At 43.1% G+C, this 24034-nt stretch overlaps 1 protein-coding gene across 1 annotated transcript in view; it reads left to right on the forward strand.

Annotated features, from left to right (window-relative positions):
* The first annotated feature begins 305 nt into the window (after positions 1-305).
* KCNIP3 (potassium voltage-gated channel interacting protein 3) overlaps positions 306-24034 on the forward strand; it is a 161506-nt gene continuing 137777 nt past the window's right edge. The window contains 2 exon segments of the mRNA XM_040415785.1: positions 306-462; positions 465-500. Coding sequence (XP_040271719.1) covers positions 306-462; positions 465-500 — 193 coding nt within the window.

Genomic DNA, 24034 nt, shown 5'->3' on the forward strand with positions numbered 1-24034 from the left:
ACAGAGCTCCAGTGATGCAAACAACAGCATAACTACTTTTTCTCGAGCATTAACCAAAGTATGGATAATAATGTCATATACAATCAGATCTTCTATAAAAAGGTGAAAACACATTGTAGTGTTAAATAGCAGAAAGTTATAACCACTAAAAGATACAACAATCTTCTTCTAGAGTAGGGCCTCTCTAGTCCTAAGCCATGTAGCAGATGCCATGGCCACTACGGCTATAGTTACATCCATGCATAACTGCCACCTAAGCCGAAAGGATAATTAAAATGATGGTAATTCACATAAAACATAGTCTCATGTCAGATACTATTGTCATTGTCTTTCAGAATGATGTCAAGGAGAATGATGGAAGCTTATTTGGTGAACCTGGTCAAACTACCCCTGAGAAGAAGGATGGTGTGAAGTGGCAGAAGCCTCGCTTGACCCCCAAGACTCTGATGAAATGTTGTCTAGTTAATGGATATTGTCCAGTACATCAACACAAGCTCCAGGTACCAGACTGACATGTTCACCCAAAATGCTGATTTCATTGGTGTATATTGGTTATTTAAAGCATGAAAATTGGAAGGACGTTTGATGGTCTAGTAAATTTACTGATCTTGTGTTCAATTTATCCACTGAACAGCACCTCAAATATGCACCATATGCTAATGATAATGTCTTCCTGCCCAGTTATACGCATATGTGGTAATAGTTGTTACTCCTTTAGGCACACAAATAAACACAATTGTGTGATGCCTTCTGACCAAAGGTTGCCATAGACCATGTGGTCATCTATCCAAACCAAGGTCATTACGCACAATAATCTAGTTATTGTTATAGGCAGTGGGTGTAGATCCACTGTACCAACTAACTGATTTCCCTTTGGCTAGTCCTTAGGGCGTTATCCTGGCGGTCCCCTGGTTTTCACCCTCTAACTCTTATACAGCTATATGATGTTCGATTAAGGGGAAGCCACCAGGCCGCTACCTCTTGAAATAGTCCCGGTGTAGTTGGCAGTGTATCAGAGTTGAAGTTTTGACAGTGTAGACACAACAGTCAAGGCACCAAGGAATCAGGGAATATTCATAGTCAGTAGAAAGGCAGAGGTCAGGGCAGGCAGGGTTCATTTAATTCTGTGAAACTAATCTGAGGTAAGGACAGGCAACAATGGGTCTGTATGGTAGACAGCCAGTAGTCAGGACAGACAGCAGAGTATCAGAGTTGGTCAACAGGCAGAGGTACAGTACACGGGCAGACAATCAGAATAGCGCCTTTCACTGGTTATCAAGCAAGCTAAGAACCTAAGTTCACACACCTTCCCACTGTCCTAGTCATAGGCTGGGGACGAAAAAAGGGCATATATGCCCTGGCCCTCTAAAAATCGGGAAGCGAATGCTCCCTACGAGTGCAGAGGAACTGGCCAGACAGGGATGTGAAGTCTGCAGTCTGCAGGAGAGGAATGAGACTCCAGCGGTTGGGCCCACTGTGGGTGAGAAAGAGGAGGGACAGTGGGTCCAGGGCTGCTAGGCAGAGTGGGAAGGGTAAGTAAAGCAGTAAAGTAGGCCTCGGGTCATCATGCTAACAGTACCCCCCTTCCCTTCCTTTCCTCAAACTCCCTCTTCTATGGTCTGAAAGACTGTAGGAATTTCTCAACAGAATAGGAGCATTAATATTTTCAGCAGGTTCCTATGAACTCTTCTCAGGACCATAATCCTTCCATTCAATCAGAAAGTAATCTTCACCCCTATTCTCTTTCTGCTCAGGATGCCTTTCACCACATGCACATCATCAGAGCTGACCAGGGAGGTAAAAGGAATACAGTATATTTAATAACAATTTAAAACCACTGGCTTGAGAACTGAGACATGAAATGAATTTGGTATCCACAGAAAAGCAGGGAGACACAAAGTTGTAGCAGATTGGGTTCAATTGTTTAATGAACTCAAAGGGACCAAGGAAGTGAAGTGCTAGTCTGTATGAAGTTACCTTAAGCCTGATGTTTCAATAAGACCTTATCTCCATGTGAGAACAGTAGTGGAGGCCTGCCTCTTTTGTCAAGAAACTTCATCTGAGCTGAGGACAGCAGAAAAGCGACCTTAGTCTCCTGTCAGATCTGGGAGACGTTTTTCAAGGAAGTGTCACTTGCAGGTACACCAGATGAAACAGCAATACGAAGGGGTATCCATACTTGGTGACCATACACAATGAAGAAAGGAGACTTGCCAGTTGCCTTACTAGAATGGTCATTACATGAAAATTCTGCCCACAGAGGCAAAGCAACCCAATCAACCAGGTGTGTATTGGTGTAGTTGGTCAAGACTTGGTTAATGTGTTCCACCTGACCATTGTTTAAGGGATGGTATGCAGATGAGAAGTCTAATTTGACATCCAGAAGGTTGCAAACAGTTCTCTAAAATTTGGACGTAAATTGTGCTCCCCGATCAGACAAGATATATAAAGGGAACTTATGTAAGTTGTGCTGGATTAACTGGATAAACAATTTAGCTAGCTGGTTGGCACATGGTAGACCAGACAAGGGCACAAAGTGAGCCATATTCGAAAAACAATCTAATGCCACTCTGATGACCATTCAGCCAGTGGAAGGAGGCAAGTCCATAATGAAGCTACTTGATACAGGCTGGATTCACGATATATTGAGACTCCATCTCCCAATCCGCAGGATCAAATGAACGGAACAGGCATCCACCTTTACATTTTCATCTGCCGAATTAAAATGTAACAAACAATTAAAACAGCCAAAAAACAAAGACCACTGGGTTTGGCAAGGGTTGAGTCACTGGACAGACTGAAAATAAGTCAAATTTTTATGGTCCGTATAAATGACTACCAGGTGCTTGGCTTCCACCAACAGATGACAATCACTCCTCTAAGGCCAACTTATTACTCAATAGCTCATAGTCCTCTGATGGAGTAGTTCTGTTCAGCAGAGTGAAAAGGCCGTAGGCGTACATTCTCCCAGAGTCCCCTTTTTGCAAGAGTACAGCTCCAGCTCCCAAAGACGATGCGTCCACCTCAAGGGAAGAATTGTTTGCAGGGTCTTAGGGGTGAAGAATGAATGCAGAAGAGAAGGTCAGTAGAAGAGACTTGAAGGCTGCTTCTGTCTCTGGAGTTCAAATTTTCAGATTGGCCCCTTTTCGGGATAAGGGCAGAAATTGGTGCTGTCACAAGAAATGCAGAATAAATTGTCTGTAGTAGTTGCCAAATCCCCAAAAGTTGGCGAATGGCTCGTTGATGAGTAGGAAGAGGCAAGGCTAGGACCGCAGACAGTTTCTCGAGGTCTATGGATATTGCTTTATTAGAAACAATATAGCCCAGGAAAGGTAAGGATTGCTTCTCAAATAAACATTTTTCAATGTGGTCGTTGATCCAGGGAGATATTCTGATTGCCTGATTGGAGTCGGGAAGGAATTTTTTATTCCCTAAAGTGAGGAAAATTGGCTTCTACCTCACAGGTTTTTTTTGCCTTCCTCTGGATCAACTTGCAGGATGACAGGCCGAACTGGATGGACAAATGTCTTTTTTCGGCCTTATGTATGCACTATGTTACTATGACATATAACTGGTACTCACCTAGCGCTGGAGGACACGGTGGAGGTGCCTGCAATGCAGATTAGGAGAAAGGACTAGGATGTCAACCTGGTAGACTACAATACACAGGTACAGAAGATACCAAAATATATCATTCACAAGTTCCTGAAAAAACACTGGGGCATTAAAGAGCCTGAAGGGCATCACAAGGTATTCATAATGTCTGTCTCGGGTGTTAAACACGGTTTTCAATCCTCTTAAATCAGTATTAAATTGTACGCCCCCTGGGAGATCCAGTTTAGTATAAATCTTAGCACCATGGATTCTGTCAAATAATTTAGAAATCAATGGTAGGGCCATAGAGGGCCGTCCTTTTTCACGAAGAAGAACTCAGGAAGGTGGATTTATAAATTACACCTCTTTCCAGATTCTCCTTGAAGTATTCTGACATCGTCTGTCTCTCTGGAAAGGATAGTGGGAATACTCAGCCTCAAGGAGGAGTTGTCCCCACGAACAGGTCTATGGAGCAATCTTAAAGCCAATGTGGAATAAACTTCTCAGCCTCCTTCTTATTGAAGACATTGATGTAGCAGCCGTAAGCAGGAGGTAGATATTGTGGGACAGGGGTAGCACAGACAGGCTGTACGGGTGTCAGCCATCATGAGTGACAAGCAAAACCCGAGCGAAGAATCTGCCCTGGTTTCCAATCCACGACAGAGCTATGCAGACGGCGCTAGGGTAACCCCAGTAGCAGAGACCTGGTAGACCATGACAGAATGAATGGACTCTCTGAGAGCCTTCCCATCAATAGAAGTCACCACCAAGGGCTTCTCAAGGCGCAGATCCAGTATTCAGTATTTATTCACAGCGGCCTGCAAGCATCAGGGCATAATGGGAGTTGTTTGTTTGTGGTTGGGGAACATAGGTCTACATTATTGTAAGGAGAACCTATAGAAGAAACGAAGCTGACTACGTACTATTATCAAATATCATAAATACTTTATTAGTTACAAAGAGGACTGTAAGAGAGAACCTACCAGAACAAGTGCCGTGTGTCAACCAGCAAGGATGGTGTTACCCCAAGGCACGTTTCGGCGTGCCTTCGTCAGGCGTGCCTTCCGAAACGCGCCTTGGGGTAACGCCATCCTTGCTGGTTGACACACGGCACTTGCTCCGGTAGGTTCTCTCTTACAGTCCTTATATGCTGTTAGGCTGTATGGGCAGAAGTGGGTGATTATTTCTGGATCTTCTTTCTGGAACGGCAGTTATTATTCTGTTCACCTGCGGCTCCCCATACATACATTGTGGTATTACATATGACCTACCTTTGTGATATTTATCATTCATTACTTATTTATTACTTATTTATATACTAATTCATGACAACATTGCTTGTAGCCTGTGTCCCTTCAGGATGGCGTTTTTCTCTGCCCACTTGGCGGTTGTTTAATGATTATGTTCTTGATATATATCATGTTTTGTAACTATTAACGTATTTATGATATTTGATAATAGTACGTAGTCAGCTTCGTTTCTTCTATAGGTTTAGCATATTTCATGGGAGCTGGTACTCGTGATTGTTTACAGGTTGATCCTCGTACTGTTGCAGCAACATGGATTGTATATGCAAATTTTAGCTTAGGCATGAGGATCCCTTTTGGTTTTTCTGCTTTTGTAAGGAGCACTGTAGTAAAATGAAAGCTGTTTGTTGCTATGGGCAACAGTTTGTCTTTTGGACATAACTTGCAGTGAGATGAGAGGCAATCTGAATGCAGGGGAGATGAGAGACAGACTGAGAAGCAGTGCCTCAGAAGCTATGGTTACATTAATATATAAAATACATGTTGCATCATTGGTTGCTATAGTTTGTCTCTTAGACAGCACATGTAGGGCTATTACCATACAGATCACAAAGGACCTTATGTTCTCAGAATATGTATGGAAAGGCAGATTGAGAAGTGCTGTAGTAAAGTAAAATGAAAACTGTGCTGTGACTGGTTGATATGGACAAAATGAAAGCTGTGTTTTAGGCCTCATGTTTTAGGCCTCATGCACACGACCGTAGTTATGGTCCGCATCCGAGCCGCAGTTTTTGCAGGCATGTCCACAATGGGCCGCCCGCTCCGTTCCGCAAATTGCGGAAGGCAACACGGGCGGCTTCCGTTTTTTGCGTATCCGCGGTTTGCGGACCGCAAAAAATGTCACGGTCGTGTGCATGAGGCCTTATAGAAATCACTTGTAGGGAGATGAGAGGCAGACTAAAATGCAGGGGCGATGAGAGGCAGTGACAAGCAGTGCCTCAGCAGTTACTGTTATATTGGTGTATACATTTTAAAGAGGACCTTTCATCAGTTTTGACATAGGCTAATTATGGCATTACCTTGTAGGGTGATCCCCACTGATGCCATGGGTGTATATATATATTTTTTTCAAACCCCCCCCCCCATGTTCAGTCGATGCGGCCTCCCGATGATTTGGCGGGCTGTATTATAATGAGCATTAAACTCGCAACGGGGAGGAGACGCAGTCTTCTGCTGTGGGCGTCTCCTTCTCCCTGGCTGTGGGCGGTCCGCTCTGATTGGTTTGGGTTTGAAAAAAAAAATACACCCATGGCATCAGTGGGGGCCGCCCTACAAGGTAATACAGTAATTAGCCTATGTCAAAACTGATGAAAGGTCCTCTTTAATGCATGCTGCATCAAAACCCACATTACTTTGTTAGAATCTTCTAGGATTTTAAGTTGCATCATGATTCATGCAGAATATATGTACCAAGTTTGGTGGAGATCCATCAAGGCACGTAGGAGCCTATAAAGAACAAACAAAATTTCACTTTTACATATATATAGAATAATAATGACCTGTCACCAAGAAATGCAGCGCAACCTGACAGCACCACGTTATAGAGCAGGAGAAGCTGAGCAGATTGATATATACGGTAGTTGTGCAAAAAAAGATTCGGTAAAACCTGTAATTTATACATTTATACAACTTCAGTTGCACACAGGAGCTGTCTTATCAGAGACTGATAGCGTTCTCTGTGTGTATACAGATATAGCTGTCAGCCACTGATAAGCTAGCCCTCGTGTACAACTGAAGTCAGAAAAGGCGCAGATAAAAATGTATGAAATTACAAGTTTTGCTGAATCTTTTCCCATAACAATATCTAGCAATCTGCTCAGCTCCTCCTGCTTTATAACTTGCGGTGCTGCCTGCAGACTGCCCTGCATTTCAAGGTGACAGGTTCTCTTTAAAAAATAAAATAAAAAGATGTTGACCATTTTATTAAAGGGGTTGTCTGGTCCATCTGGTTTACCCTTATATCATTTCTTATCTTAGGATACACATGTGTTTATCCCAGGCATGAATTTATTCACTTACTGTTGATTTGCCAACCACATCTGCTGGAGGTTTGTTCCATGCATCTACTACTGTTTGAGTAAAATATAATTTCCTGCCATTGCTTCTGATCATCTCAACTAATTTCAGATAGTGTCCCCTTTCTCAGTTTCCTATAAAACACTTCTAATAAAATCTTATTTTCATCCTTTAACATATAAGACTTTTTGATCAACTCACCCATTTCTATTTTCTCCTAAAAGAATATGTACACCTTTGGGGGCATTTTTTTGTTATTGCATTGCACTCATTTTGAGCTAAAAATCATTTTTTCAATTGTTTTTTATTTTTAAAAAAATGTTGAGCCCCTTTCTCTGTACAGCTTTGAGGTTCTCTAGTAGTATGTTCTGTATTTTACTGTTTGTGTCAGGCAGCCCAGCTGATGGCTTCTTATCTCTTATCTATGACCTCCTAAACACTCATTATAGCTCAGTTCTTATCTTACTGATAAGAATGTGGCTTAAACCAGTGTTTATGACCTTTTAGTAATTTAGAGATGAGATTTATTAGATGACTGGCACAAAGTGAAAGTGAAAAGTACATTCACACAGCTAGTAGTTAACCCCCTGTGACAGAACGGCTTAATATTTATAATAAAGACCATTGGAAAAAAATATTTTTACCCAAAAATGAGTAAATTACAACCATAAAAAATAATGGTGTAAATAGCTTTTAAAGGGGTTATCCCATGATTAATGTAAAAAATTAATATCAGACATTATATAGTACAGGAAAATCTTTCTATGTATCCAGAGATCTCCCCATTCATTGCTCTGCTAGATTTATATCAAGCTGGCAGCTGAAGGGGACAGTCCTTTCTGCTGCAGCTCAGGGAGTGTGTCCTTTCTGCTGTAAGTCTCTCCCTATCACAATTCAGGAGGCAGTTGAAGGATGTCAGTGAGTCAGACAAAGAAATAAGAAAAACAAACAGCAGGTGGCGCTATACAGATACATAATATTAATTAACTCAGTGGCTATACAATTTTTTTTATTACATGCCATTACAAAAGTATTCAGATCCAGGTGCTGGTTTGAAAAATTGAGAATATTTTTTTCATGGCAAAAGCCCTTTAACCACCTCAGCCCCCAGTGCTTAAACACCCTGAAAGACCAGGCCACTTTTTACACTTCTGACCTACACTACTTTCACCGTTTATTGCTCGGTCATGCAACTTACCACCCAAATGAATTTTACCTCCTTTTCTTCTCACTAATAGAGCTTTCATTTGGTGGTATTTCATTGCTGCTGACATTTTTACTTTTTTTGTTATTAATCGAAATTTAACGATTTTTTTGCAAAAAAATGACATTTTTCACTTTCAGTTGTAAAATTTTGCAAAAAAAAACGACATCCATATAGAAATTTTGCTCTAAATTTATAGTTCTACATGTCTTTGATAAAAAAAAAATGTTTGGGTAAAAAAAAAATGGTTTGGGTAAAAGTTATAGCGTTTACAAACTATGGTACAAAAATGTGAATTTCCGCTTTTTGAAGCAGCTCTGACTTTCTGAGCACCTGTCATGTTTCCTGAGGTTCTACAATGCCCAGACAGTACAAACACCCCACAAATGACCCCATTTCTGAAAGTACACACCCTAAGGTATTCGCTGATGGGCATAGTGAGTTCATAGAACTTTTTATTTTTTGTCACAAGTTAGCGGAAAATTATGATTTATTTTTTTATTTTATTTTTTCTTACAAAGTCTCATATTCCACTAACTTGTGACAAAAAATAAAAAGTTCTATGAACTCACTATGCCCATCAGCGAATACCTTGGGGTCTCTTCTTTCTAAAATGGGGTCACTTGTGGGGTAGTTATACTGCCCTGGCATTCTAGGGGCCCAAATGTGTGGTAAGGAGTTTGAAATCAAATTCTGTAAAAAATGACCTGTGAAATCCGAAAGGTGCTCTTTGGAATATGGGCCCCTTTGCCCACCTAGGCTGCAAAAAAGTGTCACACATCTGGTATCTCCGTACTCAGGAGAAGGTGGGGAATGTGTTTTGGGGTGTCATTTTATATATACCCATGCTGGGTGAGAGAAATATCTTGGCAAAAGACAACTTTTCCCATTTTTTTATACAAAGTTGTCATTTGACCAAGATATTTATCTCACCCAGCATGGGTATATGTAAAAAGACACCCCAAAACACATTCCTCAACTTCTCCTGAGTACGGGGATACCAGATGTGTGACACTTTTTTGCAGCCTAGGTGGGCAAAGGGGCCCTTATTCCAAAAAGCACCTTTCGGATTTCACTCCTCATTTTTTCCTGAATTTGATTTCAAACTCCTTACCACACATTTGGGCCCCTAGAATACCAGGGCAGTATAACTACCCCACAAGTGACCCCATTTTGGAAAGAAGACACCCCAAGGTATTCCGTGAGGGGCATGGCGAGTTCCTAGAATTTTTTATTTTTTGTCACAAGTTAGTGGAAAATGATGATTTTTTTTTTATTTATTTTTTTCATACAAAGTCTCATATTCCACAAACTTGTGACAAAAAATAAAAACTTCCATGAACTCACTATGCCCATCAGCGAATACCTTGGGGTCTCTTCTTTCCAAAATGGGGTCACTTGTGGGGTAGTTATACTGCCCTGGCATTCTAGGGGCCCAAATGTGTGGTAAGTAGGTAAATGACCTGTGAAATCCGAAACGTGCTCTTTGGAATGTGGGCCCCTTTGCCCACCTAGGCTGCAAAAAAGTGTCACACATCTGGTATCTCTGTATTCAGGAGAAGTTGAGGAATGTGTTTTGGGGTGTCTTTTTACATATACCCATGCTGGGTGAGATAAATATCTTGGTCAAATGCCAACTTTGTATAAAAAAATGGGAAAAGTTGTCTTTTGCCAAGATATTTCTCTCACCCAGCATGGGTATATGTAAAATGACACCCCAAAACACATTCCCCAACTTCTCCCGATTACGGAGATACCAGATGTGTGACACTTTTTTGCAGCCTAGGTGGGCAAAGGGGCCCATATTCAAAAGAGCACCTTTCGGATTTCACAGGTCATTTTTTACAGAATTTGATTTCAAACTCCTTACCACACATTTGGGCCCCTAGAATTCCAGGGCAGTATAACTACCCCACAAGTGACCCCATTTTGGAAAGAAGAGACCCCAAGGTATTCGCTGATGGGCATAGTGAGTTCATGGAACTTTTTATTTTTTGTCACAAGTTAGTGGAATATGAGACTTTGTATGAAAAAAAAAATAAAAAACAAAATAAGCATTTTCCACTAACTTGTGACAAAAAATAAAAAATTCTAGGAACTCGCCATGCCCCTCACGGAATACCTTGGGGTGTCTTCTTTCCAAAATGGGGTCACTTGTGGGGTAGTTATACTGCCCTGGCATTTTCCAGGGGCCCTAATGTGTGGTAAGTAGGTAAATGACCTTTGAAATCCTAAAGGTGCTCTTTGGAATATGGGCCCCTTTGCCCACCTAGGCTGCAAAAAAGTGTCACACATGTGGTATCGCCGTATTCAGGAGAAGTTGGGGAATGTGTTTTGGGGTGTCATTTTACATATACCCATGCTGGGTGAGAGAAATATCTTGGCAAAAGACAACTTTTCCCATTTTTTTATACAAAGTTGGCATTTGACCAAGATATTTCTCTCACCCAGCATGGGTATATGTAAAATGACACCCCAAAACACATTCCCCAACTTCTCCTGAGTACGGCGATACCAGATGTGTGACACTTTTTTGCAGCCTAGATGCGCAAAGGTGCCCAAATTCCTTTTAGGAGGGCATTTTTAGACATTTGGATACCAGACTTCTTCTCACGCTTTGGGGCCCCTAGAATGCCAGGGCAGTATAAATACCCCACATGTGACCCCATTTTGGAAAGAAGACACCCCAAGGTATTCAATGAGGGGCATGGCGAGTTCATAGAAATTTTTTTTTTTTGGCACAAGTTAGCGGAAATTGATATTTTTAATTTTTTTCTCACAAAGTCTCCCGTTCCGCTAACTTGGGACAAAAATTTCAATCTTTCATGGACTCAATATGGCCCTCACGGAATACCTGGGGGTGTCTTCTTTCCGAAATGGGGTCACATGTGGGGTATTTATACTGCCCTGGCATTCTAGGGGCCCTAAAGCGTGAGAAGAAGTCTGGAATATAAATGTCTAAAAAATTTTACGCATTTGGATTCCGTGAGGGGTATGGTGAGTTCATGTGAGATTTTATTTTTTGACACAAGTTAGTGGAATATGAGACTTTGTAAGAAAAAAAAAAAAAAATTCCGCTAACTTGGGCCAAAAAAATATCTGAATGGAGCCTTACAGAGGGGTGATCAATGACAGGGGGGGTGATCAATGACAGGGGGGGTGATCAATGACAGGGGGGTTGATCAATGACAGGGGGGTGATCAGGGAGTCTATATGGGGTGATCACCACAGTCATTGATCACGCCCCTGTAAGGCTTCATTCAGACGTCCGGATGCGTTTTGCGGATCCGATCCATCTATCAGTGGATCCGTAAAAATCATGCGGACATCTGAATGGAGCTTTACAGGGGGGTGATCAGGGAGTCTATATGGGGTGATCACCACAGTCATTGATCACGCCCCTGTAAGGCTTCATTCAGACGTCCGGATGCGTTTTGCGGATCCGATCCATCTATCAGTGGATCCGTAAAAATCATGCGGACGTCTGAATGGAGCTTTACAGGGGGTTGATCAATGACAGGGGTGTAATCAATGACAGGGGGGGTGATCAGGGAGTCTATATGGGGTGATAACCACAGTCATTGATCACGCCCCTGTAAGGCTTCATTCAGACGTCCGGATGCGTTTTGCGGATCCGATCCATCTATCAGTGGATCCGTAAAAATCATGCGGACATCTGAATGGAGCTTTACAGGGGGGTAATCAATGACAGGGGGGTGATCAATGACAGGGGGGTGATCAGGGAGTCTATATGGGGTGATCAGGGGTGATCAGGGGCTAATAAGGGGTTAATAAGTGACGGGGGGGGTGTAGTGTAGTGTAGTGGTGCTTGGTGGGACTTTACTGAGCTACCTGTGTCCTCTGGTGGTCGATCCAAACAAAGGGGACCACCAGAGGACCAGGTAGCAGGTATATTAGACGCTGTTATCAAAACAGCGTCTAATATACCTGTTAGGGGTTAAAAAAAACACATCTCCAGCCTGCCAGCGAACGATCGCCGCTGGCAGGCTGGAGATCAACTCTCTTACCTTCCGTTCCTGTGAGCGCGCGCGCCTGTGTGCGCGCGTTCACAGGAAATCTCGGCCATCGCGAGATGACGCATATATGCGTGACTCTGCGCAGGGCTGCCACCTCCGGAACGCGATCCTGCGTTAGGCGGTCCGGAGGTGGTTAAGACTATAGAAATTAAGCTCTTGAATTTTCAGCTTTTTAACAAATGTTTATTAGGCTGACAATCCCTTTAAATATTCATTTGGAGACACTAAATAATATATACATATTTGGTATCCCTATAATTGTAATGATCTTTACAGTAAGTGTATAATAGTGAATGGCAAAAATAAAAAACTAGAGTCATAGTGTTGTTTGCACACACAGGTTACAATATAGCTCTTGTTTGGAATGAGAAAATCTGATTCTAAAAATGTAATTCAAAATATAACCACTAGATGGTGCAGTAATAGCATGGATCAGTTTCAGATTTTACTACCCGCTGAGGCATAAGGATGGTCATTTTACACCAGCAGATGAAACACTGACACTTGAGTATTAGGCTACTTTCACACTAGCGTTTTTGCTGGATCCGGCAGGGTTCAGCAAAAACGCTTCCGTTACTGATAATACAACCATCTGCATCTGTTATGAACAGATAACATAGCCAAGGCGGATCCGTCATGAACTCTATTAAAAGTCAATGGAGGACGGATCCGTTTTTCTATTGTGGCAGTTTGTGGCAGAGAAAACGGATCCATCCCTATTGACTTGCATTGGGAGTCATGACGGATCCGTCTTGCTCCGCATCCCAGAACGGAAAGCAAACTACATGTTGCGGTTTGTTCTCCTGTATGGGAACGCAACTAAACAGAACAGAATGCATTCTGGAGCACTCCTTTCTGTTCAGTTCAGTTTTGTTCCCATTGACAATGAATGGGGGCAAAACTGAAGAGTTTTTTTTTTCCAGTATTGAGCCCCTATGACGGATCTCAATACCGGAAAACTAAAACGCTAGTGTGAAAGTAGCCTAAATCATATGTGCAAGAAAGTGAGCAAAGTTCTACATGTAATACCGTAATACCATGCAATACAAACCTATGGATATGTATGACATGTCCATGATGTCCTTGTGCATATGTTCAAGAACTAAGTGTATTAGGGGGATATCTTCTTGTGAGCTGAGCATTTATGTGAGAAACATCAGCTCAGGACAGATTTATAGCTTCTGGATGTAAACAAAACTTTCACTGGAGACGTGCAAAGATCTTGAAATGGTGAGAAACTGGAACACAATGTACTGTAGATAAGAAGATTACAGAAATTTATAGTATGCTGTGATTAAAGGAGTAAATCTATAAAGAATATTGTTAATAGTTAAATCAAGCTCATAATTATAAGCATTTTATGTATTTCCACTTATAAATAATAATGTTTATATCAGCAAATATTCTAGAAATAATGTTAGAACGGTGCCACCTGCTGCTTCTATTGAGCAGTCCTTTTGTGTCCACCTCAGTAAATGTGCTGAGGATCGGCCCAGTCTTGCTTCTCTCTGCTCCTTCAGGTACATGGAGGGGTCCGCTCACATCACTGTCCCTACCTACTTGCACAATCCGCCCTAAATGGCGGCCTACAACTGGGCGATGGTCTGTGACTGTGCAGAGGCCTAAACCTAGTGAGGTAAAAGAGTAGTCAGACAGAGATCAAAACCAGACAGGCAAAGCCAGGACCGGATCAGAATCCAAAAGCTAAGTCAGAATCAGGCCAGAGTCCACACCAGTGAGATATGTCAGAACCAACAAAAGATAAAAACAAGAGTCTAATAACAGATGTGGTCAGTGCCAGAAGATAACGTCAGAGGAGTAATCAGCAGTCAGGACAAGGTCAGGGACAATCCAAGTAAGAGCACCAGGAATGCAAACAATAGTACAATATTGTTATAGGCCGATCAGGGGGCCTTACAGATATAAATAACAACCACTTAAATATCTGTTCTGAGTGAACAAGTGCCATTTATGTGTAACCACCACAGTACCAATGGATTCTCTGTGCACTTAGACCCTAACACATTAATGGGCCCCAAAGATCCAGGTGAAGACAATCCCATTTCGAGGTGACTTTTGAGCCAATCACTCGTCAATGCCAGTGGCAAATTTACCATAGAGACAGACAAAGAAGCTACCATAGGGAAAGTGGAATCTCAAATCAGGTTGCCTGTATCCCTTATTCTGTGTGGGGATCAACTCCCCTGCAATATATGAGTTTGGAGAACTAACCAAAGGAGACTGAAAGGAGATAAAGGGGAAAACCAAAAGCAAGTTCATTGCTGGGCTCCAGTACGCAGGGGGAGGCAAGACGGTGGAGAGGATAGCACTGGTGGCTGAAGCAATGAGGGTGTTTGTAGTTCTTACAGTGACTAATCCTGACTCCAGTGCTCTCCCGGGCCATGTGGGCAGTGAATGGAGGAAAACAACCCTTCTTTCCCTCGGGGCACACCCTGGAATTTTGGGGTCTCCTGACTGGTGGTGGCTAGGCTGTCCTTGATGTTATGGAAGAACAAGCAGCAGGGTGCAAGGCAGGAGGGCAGGGGGAAGATGGCAATTATCGAGTACAAAGACCAGACACCAGGTTGGCTTCATTATAGCAAAATGAATGGATGATAGGGGCCACAGTACAAATATATGCAGCAGGTACAGTCCTGAAGTATTTCACAGTGTGGGCTTTTCCCAAAAAGCCACATATAGAAGGTAGCTGTTATGATGTTAATCTACCCTGAGTCTCTTTATTTATAGTAAGGGTGCAGGCCTAGATTAGATGGCCAGTCAGTCTCAGAATTGTGGTGGACACCAGAAGCAGTAAACCAAACCATAAGCAGTAAAGTCTAAAGCCGGATAAGTGCATAACCTTTACTGACTCAGTCCAAGCACAGCCACATGGTCCTCAACCATCTGCAGTAATTCAATGTTTCTATCTCTCAGAGGTTAATCCTTAGCAAAGTTGCTTTTTCTGGCAGCTTTCACTCACAGGAACAGTGTTCTCCTGGAGCAGGCCTAATTTGCAGGAGCACAGACCAAACAGGTCTTTACTCTAGCTTGCTTACTTGCAGACTCTCTACTAATCATGGGACATGGGACTAGCTCATAACTTGGGAACTAATGATAATACTAAGAAACAGTTTCCTATCTATACATAGCCTTTTTGGGTTACATAGTGCATAGATCAGTGATGGCTAACCTCCGGCACTCCAGCTGTGGTGAAACTACAACTCCCAGCATGCTACATTTATTTCTGTGGAGTTCTGAAAACAGCAAAGCAAGTGTACACCTTGGGAGTTGTAGTTTCACCACAGCTGGAGTGCCGGAGGTTAGCCATCACAGGCATAGATCATAGTCAGTATCACTGTGAACACTTTAAATACTTTAGTAATGAACTTGGTATTAACCCAGAAATCTGGCAGGGAACCAGTGGGTCACTGCACATTGTAATGGAGAACATGGCAGGGCATGTGCCATAAGGTGCTGGGAGTAGGTGTTGAGGGACCAACAAGCTACTTTGATTTGGCTAGGATACAGAGTAGGACGAAATTTCTGCCATTGGTGAGGGAACACCTAGCCCAAATCTACCTGTCACAGGTAGTTAGGCATGTGGTAGCGCTAACCACCACCAGAAGGAGCGCTCTTACGCCCATGAGCTACTTCACATGGCCATATGTTTAATAGGGATTTTTATTATTATTATTTTTTATTATTTTATGGGGAAATTCTCTTCAGCATAATAAAGAGACGCTACTGTAACATATAATACCTGCAAAGGGCTCCTAATCCTTTATCAGGAAGGCCAGGGAAGAAGATTCAGTTCAGACAGGAAAAGGGCATGGAATACTGCTCCAATTTGTGCACGTATGTAATAAACAGGTGTGTAGCTCAGGCCAATCCAAAATCCGCGGACCAGAGCAGTTATAGTAGAAACAGGAGCCACAAGATAAGAAGTTATGGCCTGGTGGTCCCAGTGCAGTGTATTGGCAGTGCAGTGTCAGAGTCAGCAACACTCCAGGGCAGCTCCGAAAATTGAACTTAAAGGGGTTTTCCAGTAATTAGATATTGATGGCCTATAATCAAGGTAGGTCATCAATATGAGATTGTGGGGGTAAGCGGTGTTGAACTGTTTTGGGCAGCTGCTGGCACCAGAAACTATACAGTAGACGGAGCTGATATTCCTGAGAATAAAGGTCCATTTACACTGGACGATACAGCAGCAGATTGTCAGGAAGAAAGCGTTCCTTCCCGACAATCGCCTGCTCACCAGCAGAGGAGACTACTCCATATACGTGCAGCAATCTCCTCCACAGTATGGGGAGGAGCGAGCGCTAATGCCGTTTCAGCATTTTAATATTCTGATTGCTGTTGCAAGCTACACAAAGACTGACCTATAGGTACATACAAGTTGTCCTAAGCCTGTCTGTTTACCCCCAAAAAAAAGTTAAGTGCAACACAGTCTACATCTGCTTGTCGCCTGTCCACCTGCACCTTACAATAACCACTATATTGCCTCCCAATTCCTATAGTGAGGCAGGATGCTGCTGGGTTAAATAATGCAGCAGTGCCATGTCCGGCGAGTGAAAGCAGTCTGGAGACTGGGCGTTTTATTACCTCTCCTGTGTGTCCTTGGATGGGCAGTGAAGTTAGCAGCATGTTAAATAAATTATGGGGTTAGGTGTAATGTTAAAGAGGTTGGCCTTGTGGCATGGCCTACTGAAAGTCATGGCCACAGGGAGAGGGGCACAAATGTCTGCCAGGTTACGCAACTTCTTCTTTACTTCATCGCGTATTGTAAGCTAAGAATACCGAAGGACAATGTCTTGTAGTATGTTCTGCAGAAAGATCACCACTGAGTTTTTTCCATGGAACTGACTTATCCTTCTACAAATATAGAGAAGGCATATGGGCATACTTGTCAACTCTGCCAGAACATCTGGGAGGCTCCTAGAAAAAAGTGTCCTGGAAGAGCTGGGATATCTCCCACACAGCAGCCCACCATGAGCTCCAACTGAAGTGGATCCAGGCTGCTGCATCATTATACGCAACTGTGCGCCCATTTGTGCTCTTAGGGGGCATGACATGTCATGAAAGTAGAGAGCTCTATCCAGGAAGTCTAAAAAAGGGGTAAATCCCCACCAAAAAAAAAAAATCTGTGGCACACCTTGCTTGACGCAATTATACTTTTCTTACAAGCTAACTTCTGAAAATTGAATCTGCTATTCTGATGGTCTAGTGCAGGGATGGCCAACCTGCGGCTCTCCAGCTGTTGCAAAACTACAACTCCCAGCATGCCAAAACTGTCTACAGCAGGAATGCTCAACCTGCGACCCTTCAGCTGTTGCAAAACTGCAACTCCCAGCATGCTCTGACAGCCTATAGCTATCGTCCTACAGCAGGGCATGGTGGGAGTTGTAGTTTTACAACAGCTGGAGGGCCACAGGTTGACCATCCCTGGCTTATAGCTATCAGCCTACAGCAGCGCATGATGGGAATTGTAGTTTTGCAACAGCTGAAGAGCCACAGGTTGACCATCCCTGGTCTAGTGCAACAAGGTAACTGATGAAGAAGCCAGGGAATCTGTCACCAGGTCTATTCTGCCCTATCTGAGGGAAAAATAAACTGGTGCAGGGGCCCTAATTCAAATGCAGCTTCACTTTTTTTTTTTTCTCAGTGATGTGTGCATGCTCTGGAGTCTACAAATTCATGTTCTTCCAGCTCCGATCTCAACTGATTTCTGGTTCCTGAGGGGCCCAAAAGGTCTTTTTGTCCCATATGATGAGGCAGCTACTGTAAATGATGCGTTATAGTTAGAGATCCAGTTACAGATTGTGCACTGGGAGCCAGTAGCTTCTAGTTACCCCTCTATCACAACCAATTAGGCCTTTGCAAAACAAGTTATTGTTGTTACGTATGAGAAGCTTTTCTTCAGGGCACCACATATTGTCCATATTCTGCATTGAATTAGTATCTCAGTGGTGTAACTTTAGAAATTGCAGAGCTTGCAAGTGCAACCAAGACTTCAAAGGCCAAAATGCCAACAAACCCTTGCCACACCTCTAAAGCTGGACCTCATCCTGTACTACTGTTCCTGTCACCTCAATTGTTCCAAAAATTGCCACCTGGTCAACAATGGGAACAAGTCCACGCAACTCTCCACTTGTGGATTGGATGTTCAGGGCCAGCACCTCTGTCTGCATGGTGGACAATCAATCCTATTTCCCTGTACTCTCACTTTCCCAGTAAACATGCATTAACTTCTACCTCCCACCATGATGATAATGATAGCACTGAGCGCAGGTCGGTCCATGTGATTTGGCCTGTGTTTGAAGTTCTCCTGCCTTTGATGTTCTAAGATAGACTGTGAAGACAAAGGTGTTTTCAGATCTCAGTGTGAGAAAGAGGGGTGTTAGTGTTTTCAAAGGAGGAAATCTATAAATGTGAGACCCTTTTCTAGAAAGAACCAGTAACGGAGACTGCTACTGTACACACACATCACAACAAGTCAGGTAATGGGAGCAGCTATGAGCGTCATGAAGATCCAGAGAAGAGTAAAAGAGAAGATACAGAGAGGGTTTCCTCAAGGGACATCACTCAAGGGACAACGTGTGTCAGGTAGCCATATTTTTCTATGTTTTTTTTTTTTAAATGCATGCATGGCTGTTCACCCATCATTTGTTTGGGATGTTTGCTATTATAACTGGCCATAAAGAGCAAACAAATTCTGTTCATTTCCATGGGACACCTTATTCCTGCATGCATCAGTCACTTTCAAATGATCCATGAAGAGTATTACAATTTTTTTATGACTGAGGTCTATGGACGATGAACTGGAAAAAAAAACTAATGGGTAGTGAATGGTCAGGAACATACCCAGCCACTTTCCTATGCATGGCTGCGCCAGGAGAATTGCCATTTCGACCAGCCAAGCCCTGGCTGGTCAACCTGTCAATGAGTCTGGACATTAGACCTGGTTCAGCGTCCAATTCCAGAGCTAGGTGGAGGATAAAAGTCAGGCACTTACTGCTTGTCAGTGCCTATACAGATGTTGCAGGTTTAACACACAAACTCTTAAATCAAATTTCTTAACTCATCGTTTTATCTTGAAACAAAAGCCATTGAAAGGCAATTGAAGGTGTTTACTTACCGCATTTAGTTTAGATAACACATCTCATAAAGCATGTGTGTTAACTCTACTACATCTGTAGTTCTTATTCCTGGCTCCTGTAGTTCAGTGGGCTCAAAAAGTGCTGCATTTCGGTTGGACCTTTCTGTGTATTCACCTTGGCTTTTTTCAGGATTTACTCCTTATCTAATTAGGCTTCTACTGATTCTCCTGGCTTGTTTCTAGATTAACCCTTTGTCTTCTGTTTTTTCTTCTCAAGACTCTTCTGGCTTAGACTGTAGCTTGTTTTACTGCTGCTCCTTGGCATCTGACAGGTCTGCTACCTATGAGCTAGCATGATTCTGCTGCTTTACTTCACAGAAATAACCTGGGTTTCTAGTGTAAGAGCGTCCTCTGTGCAACGCTGTGCCCCTGCTTACCGCCGCGGTTCCGGGCACCGTGCTCATCTGTGATCGTTTCCTGTCCTTCCCTGTCTCTGCTGCAGCTTTGGGTTCTGCCTGTGTGGTTAGTATTACCTTTAAAGATTCCACTCCACAACTTCCATTCAACCTGAACACTGCTTGAACTCGGCTTTGGTTGTGGCAGTAAGCATCACTCCCTGGGTGGGGCTGAGTTGTGTCAGGTGATCTCGTTAACCTATCCTGGTTCTCCTGCAAGTACTTTAGTAGCTCAGCCCTCAAGCCATACGCCTCAGTGTCAAGGTCCTAATCTTGTGCTAAAGAGCTTGCTTACCACTCGTGTTCCTGACTTCGTGCTTTGTTCCTGGACTTTATCTCCTATCCCAGCCTGCTTACATCGCCTCTCCTGTTGCCGACCCGGATTGTCTGACTTTGCTCCTGTGCCGCCTGCCTTGACCCTTTGCTTGTCCTGACAACGTCTCTGCATCATCCTCCGGTTCCTGTCTTGTTGCTCCTGGTCACAGCCCTGCCTGGTTTACTATGTCTGTACTGTCGGTAGCTTCGCAGGTACCTCCTTGTCTGCCTGGACCAGCTGTCACTGACTGGTTTACGCACCAGAGTAGCCCCTGACAATTACCGACGGTCAAGCCTATCCTCACCATCTGAGGCTCTAGTGAAATCCGGGTAGTTACTTAGACACGCCCCTCTGGAGTATTGCTAGTTGGTGGCACAGTGGGTTCACATCCGCTGTTCCGTGATATCTAGCAGCCAAATCCAACTAGCTTTGCATTGGCTCTCGTAAACACTTAAGAGTAGACTTGGATTTAGGCCCCTTTCACACGGACGTTGCGGATTGGGGCCGGATGCGTTCAGGGAAAATGGTGCAATTTTGACACTAAAACAAGTCAGTTTTCACTGCGATTGAGTTCCATGTTTGGGTTTTTTACGCGCGGGGGCAAAACATTGTTATGCGTTTTGCACACGCGTGAGAAAAATCGGCATGTTTGGTACCCAGACCCGAACCCGGACTTCTTCCCAGAAGTTCGGGTTTGGGTTAGGTGTTCTGTAGATTTTATTATTTTCCCTTATAACATGGTTATAAGGGAAAATAATAGCATTCTTAATACAGAATGCATAGTACAATACGGCTGGAGGGGTTAAAAATAGTTAAAAAAATAATATAACTCACCTTAATCCACTTGATCGCGCAGCCCGGCTTCTCTTCTGTCTTCTTCTTTGAGGAATAGGACCTTTGATGAAGTCACTGCGCTCATCACATGGTCCATCACATGATCTTTTACCATGGTGATGGATCATGTGACGGACCATGTGATGAGCGCAGTGACGTCATCAAAGGTCCTTTTCCTGTGCACAGCAAAGATGAAGACAGAAGAGAAGCCGGGCTGCGCGATCAAGTGGATAAAGGTGAGTTATATTATTTTTTTATTTTTTTTTAACCCCTCCAGCCCTATTGTACTATGCATTCTGTATTTAGTAGGCTATTATTTTCCCTTATAACCATGTTATAAGGGAAAATAATAATGATCGGGTCTCCATCCCGATCGTCTCCTAGCAACCGTGCGTGAAAATCGCACAGCATCCGCATTTGCTTGCGGATGCTTGCGATTTTCACACAGCCCCATTCACTTCTATGGGGCCTGCGTTGCGTGAAAAACGCAGAATATAGAACATGCTGCGATTTTCACGCAACGCACAAGTGATGCGTGAAAATCACCGCTCGTGTGCACAGCCCCATAGAAATGAATGGGTCCGGATTCAGTGCAGGTGCAATGCATTCACCTCACGCATCGCACCCGCGCGGAAAACTCGCTTGTGTGAAAGGGGCCTTAATAACCGGAGTGGAGATGGAAGATAGTATCAGATTTAAAGTTTTTCTCTTGGTCCTGTATGATGACCCTGTATTTCTTTCCCACCGCTGTATTCTTACAGTAACACTGCCAAAAGAGTTTAAAGAGGGCCTGTCAACTCTTCTGACTAGAGTTGAGCGGACACCTGGATGTTCGGGTTCGACGGGTTCGGCCGAACTCCGGAAAAAAGTTCGAACTTGACCCTGAACCCGATTGAAGTCAATGGGGACCCGAACTTTTAAGCACTAAAATGACTGTAAAAATGTCATGGAAAGGGCTAGAGGGCTGCAAATGGCGTGGTTAAGAGCATGGCAAGTGCTCTGCAAACAAATGTGGATAGGGAAAAGACTTAAAATTACATAAAATACGTAAAAATAAAAAATAATAATCTTGATCTAGGAGGACGAGGTCCATATGGAGTAGGAGGTTGAGGAGGCGGTGGATGTGGCGGTGTAGGTGGAAGTGGCGGTGGAGGAGGTAGCCTACACTGCTTTTTGGTTTAAAATTTATTTTTATTTTTTTAAATTAGGGTACACCCCAAAACATTGGGAAATATAACCCTCCAGTCGTGCTAAACACACGTTCAAACAATACACCGGCTGCAGGGCAGGCCAGCACCTCCAAGGCGTAAAGGGCAAGCTCAGGCCATGTGCCCAATTTGGAGACCCAGAAGTTGCAGGGGCTGACCCCTGTCAGTCAGTTCGTGTAGGCGTGTGCACACTTACTGCCCCACCATGTCGCACGTTCCCGTGATGTTCACCATCCAATTTGATATCTGCTCTATCAACTTTCGATGTTCTTTTATGCGCCTACCATTGTGATCACGGGTAGCGGGGAATCAGGGTTCCAGGCCAGAGAGGGAGCATGAGAAAGAGAGACCACATCCAAGGGAGGATTCATTTTTTAAAATTTAAAATTAGAGTTGAAATATGGGAGAAATTATTAAAGCATAAAAGTGTGACAACTTTTCAAAGTTTAACCACTTCAGCCCCCCTAGCTTAAACACCCTTTATGACCAGGCCACTTTTTACACTTCTGACCTACCCTACTTTCACCGTTTATTGCTCGGTCATGCAACTTACCACCCAAATGAATTTTACCTCCTTTGCTTCTCACTAATAGAGCTTTCATTTGGTGGTATTTCATTGCTGCTGACATTTTTAATTTTTTTTGTTATTAATCGAAATTTAACGATTTTTTTTGCAAAAAAATGAAATTTTTCACTTTCAGTTGTAAAATTTTTTTAAAAAAACGACATCTATATATAAATTTTTCTCTAAATTTATTGTTCTACATGTCTTTGATAAAAAAAAATGTTTAGGTAAAAAAAAATGGTTTGGGTAAAAGTTATAGCGTTTACAAACTAGGGTACAAAAATGTGAATTTACGCTTTTTAAAAGAAGCTCTGACTTTCTGAGCACCTGTCATGTTTCCTGAGGTTCTACAATGGCCAGACAGTACAAACACCCCACAAATGACCCCATTTCGGAAAGTAGACACCCTAAGGTATTCGTGATGGGCATAGTGAGTTCATAGAACTTTTTATTTTTTGTCACAAGTTAGCGGAAAATGATGATTTTTTTTTCTTACAAAGTCTCATATTCCACTAACTTGTGACAAAAAATAAAAACTTCGATGAACTCACTATGCCCATCGCGAAATACCTTGGGGTGTCTTCTTTCCAAAATGGGGTCACTTGTGGGGTAGTTATACTGCCCTGGCATTTTAGGGGCCCAAATGCGTGCAAAGTAGTTTGAAATCAAAATGTGTAAAAAATGGCCGGTGAAATCCGAAAGGTGCTCTTTGGAATGTGGGCCCCTTTGCCCACCTAGGCTGCAAAAAAGTGTCACACATCTAGTATTGCCGTACTCAGGAGAAGTTGGGCAATGTTTTTTGGGGTGTCATTTTACATATACCCATGCTGGGTGAGAGAAATATCTTGGCAAAAGACAACTTTCCCATTTTTTTATACAAAGTTGGCATTTGACCAAGATATTTATCTTGGTCAAATGAATGGAGCCTTACAGGCTCCATTCAGACGTCTGTATGTTTTTTACGGATCCACGGATACATGGATCGGATCCGCAAAACACATACGGACATCTGAATGGAGCCTTATAGGGGGGTGATCAATGACAGGGGGGTGATCACCTCATATAGACTCCCTGATCACCCCCCTGTAAGGCTCCATTCAGACGTCTGTATGTGTTTTGCGGATCCGATCCATGTATCCGTGGATCCGTAAAAAACATACGGACATCTGAATGGAGCCTTATAGGGGGGTGATCAATGACAGGGGGGTGATCACCCCATATAGACTCCCTGATCACCCCCCTGTAAGGCTCCATTCAGACGTCTGTATGTGTTTTGCGGATCCGATCCATGTATCCGTGGATCCGTAAAAAACATACGGACATCTGAATGGAGCCTTACAGGGGGGTGATCAATGACAGGGGGGTGATCATGGAGTCTATATGGGGTGATCACCCCCCT

This window comes from Bufo bufo, chromosome 1 (assembly GCF_905171765.1).
Source record: "Bufo bufo chromosome 1, aBufBuf1.1, whole genome shotgun sequence".
NCBI lineage: Eukaryota > Metazoa > Chordata > Amphibia > Anura > Bufonidae > Bufo > Bufo bufo.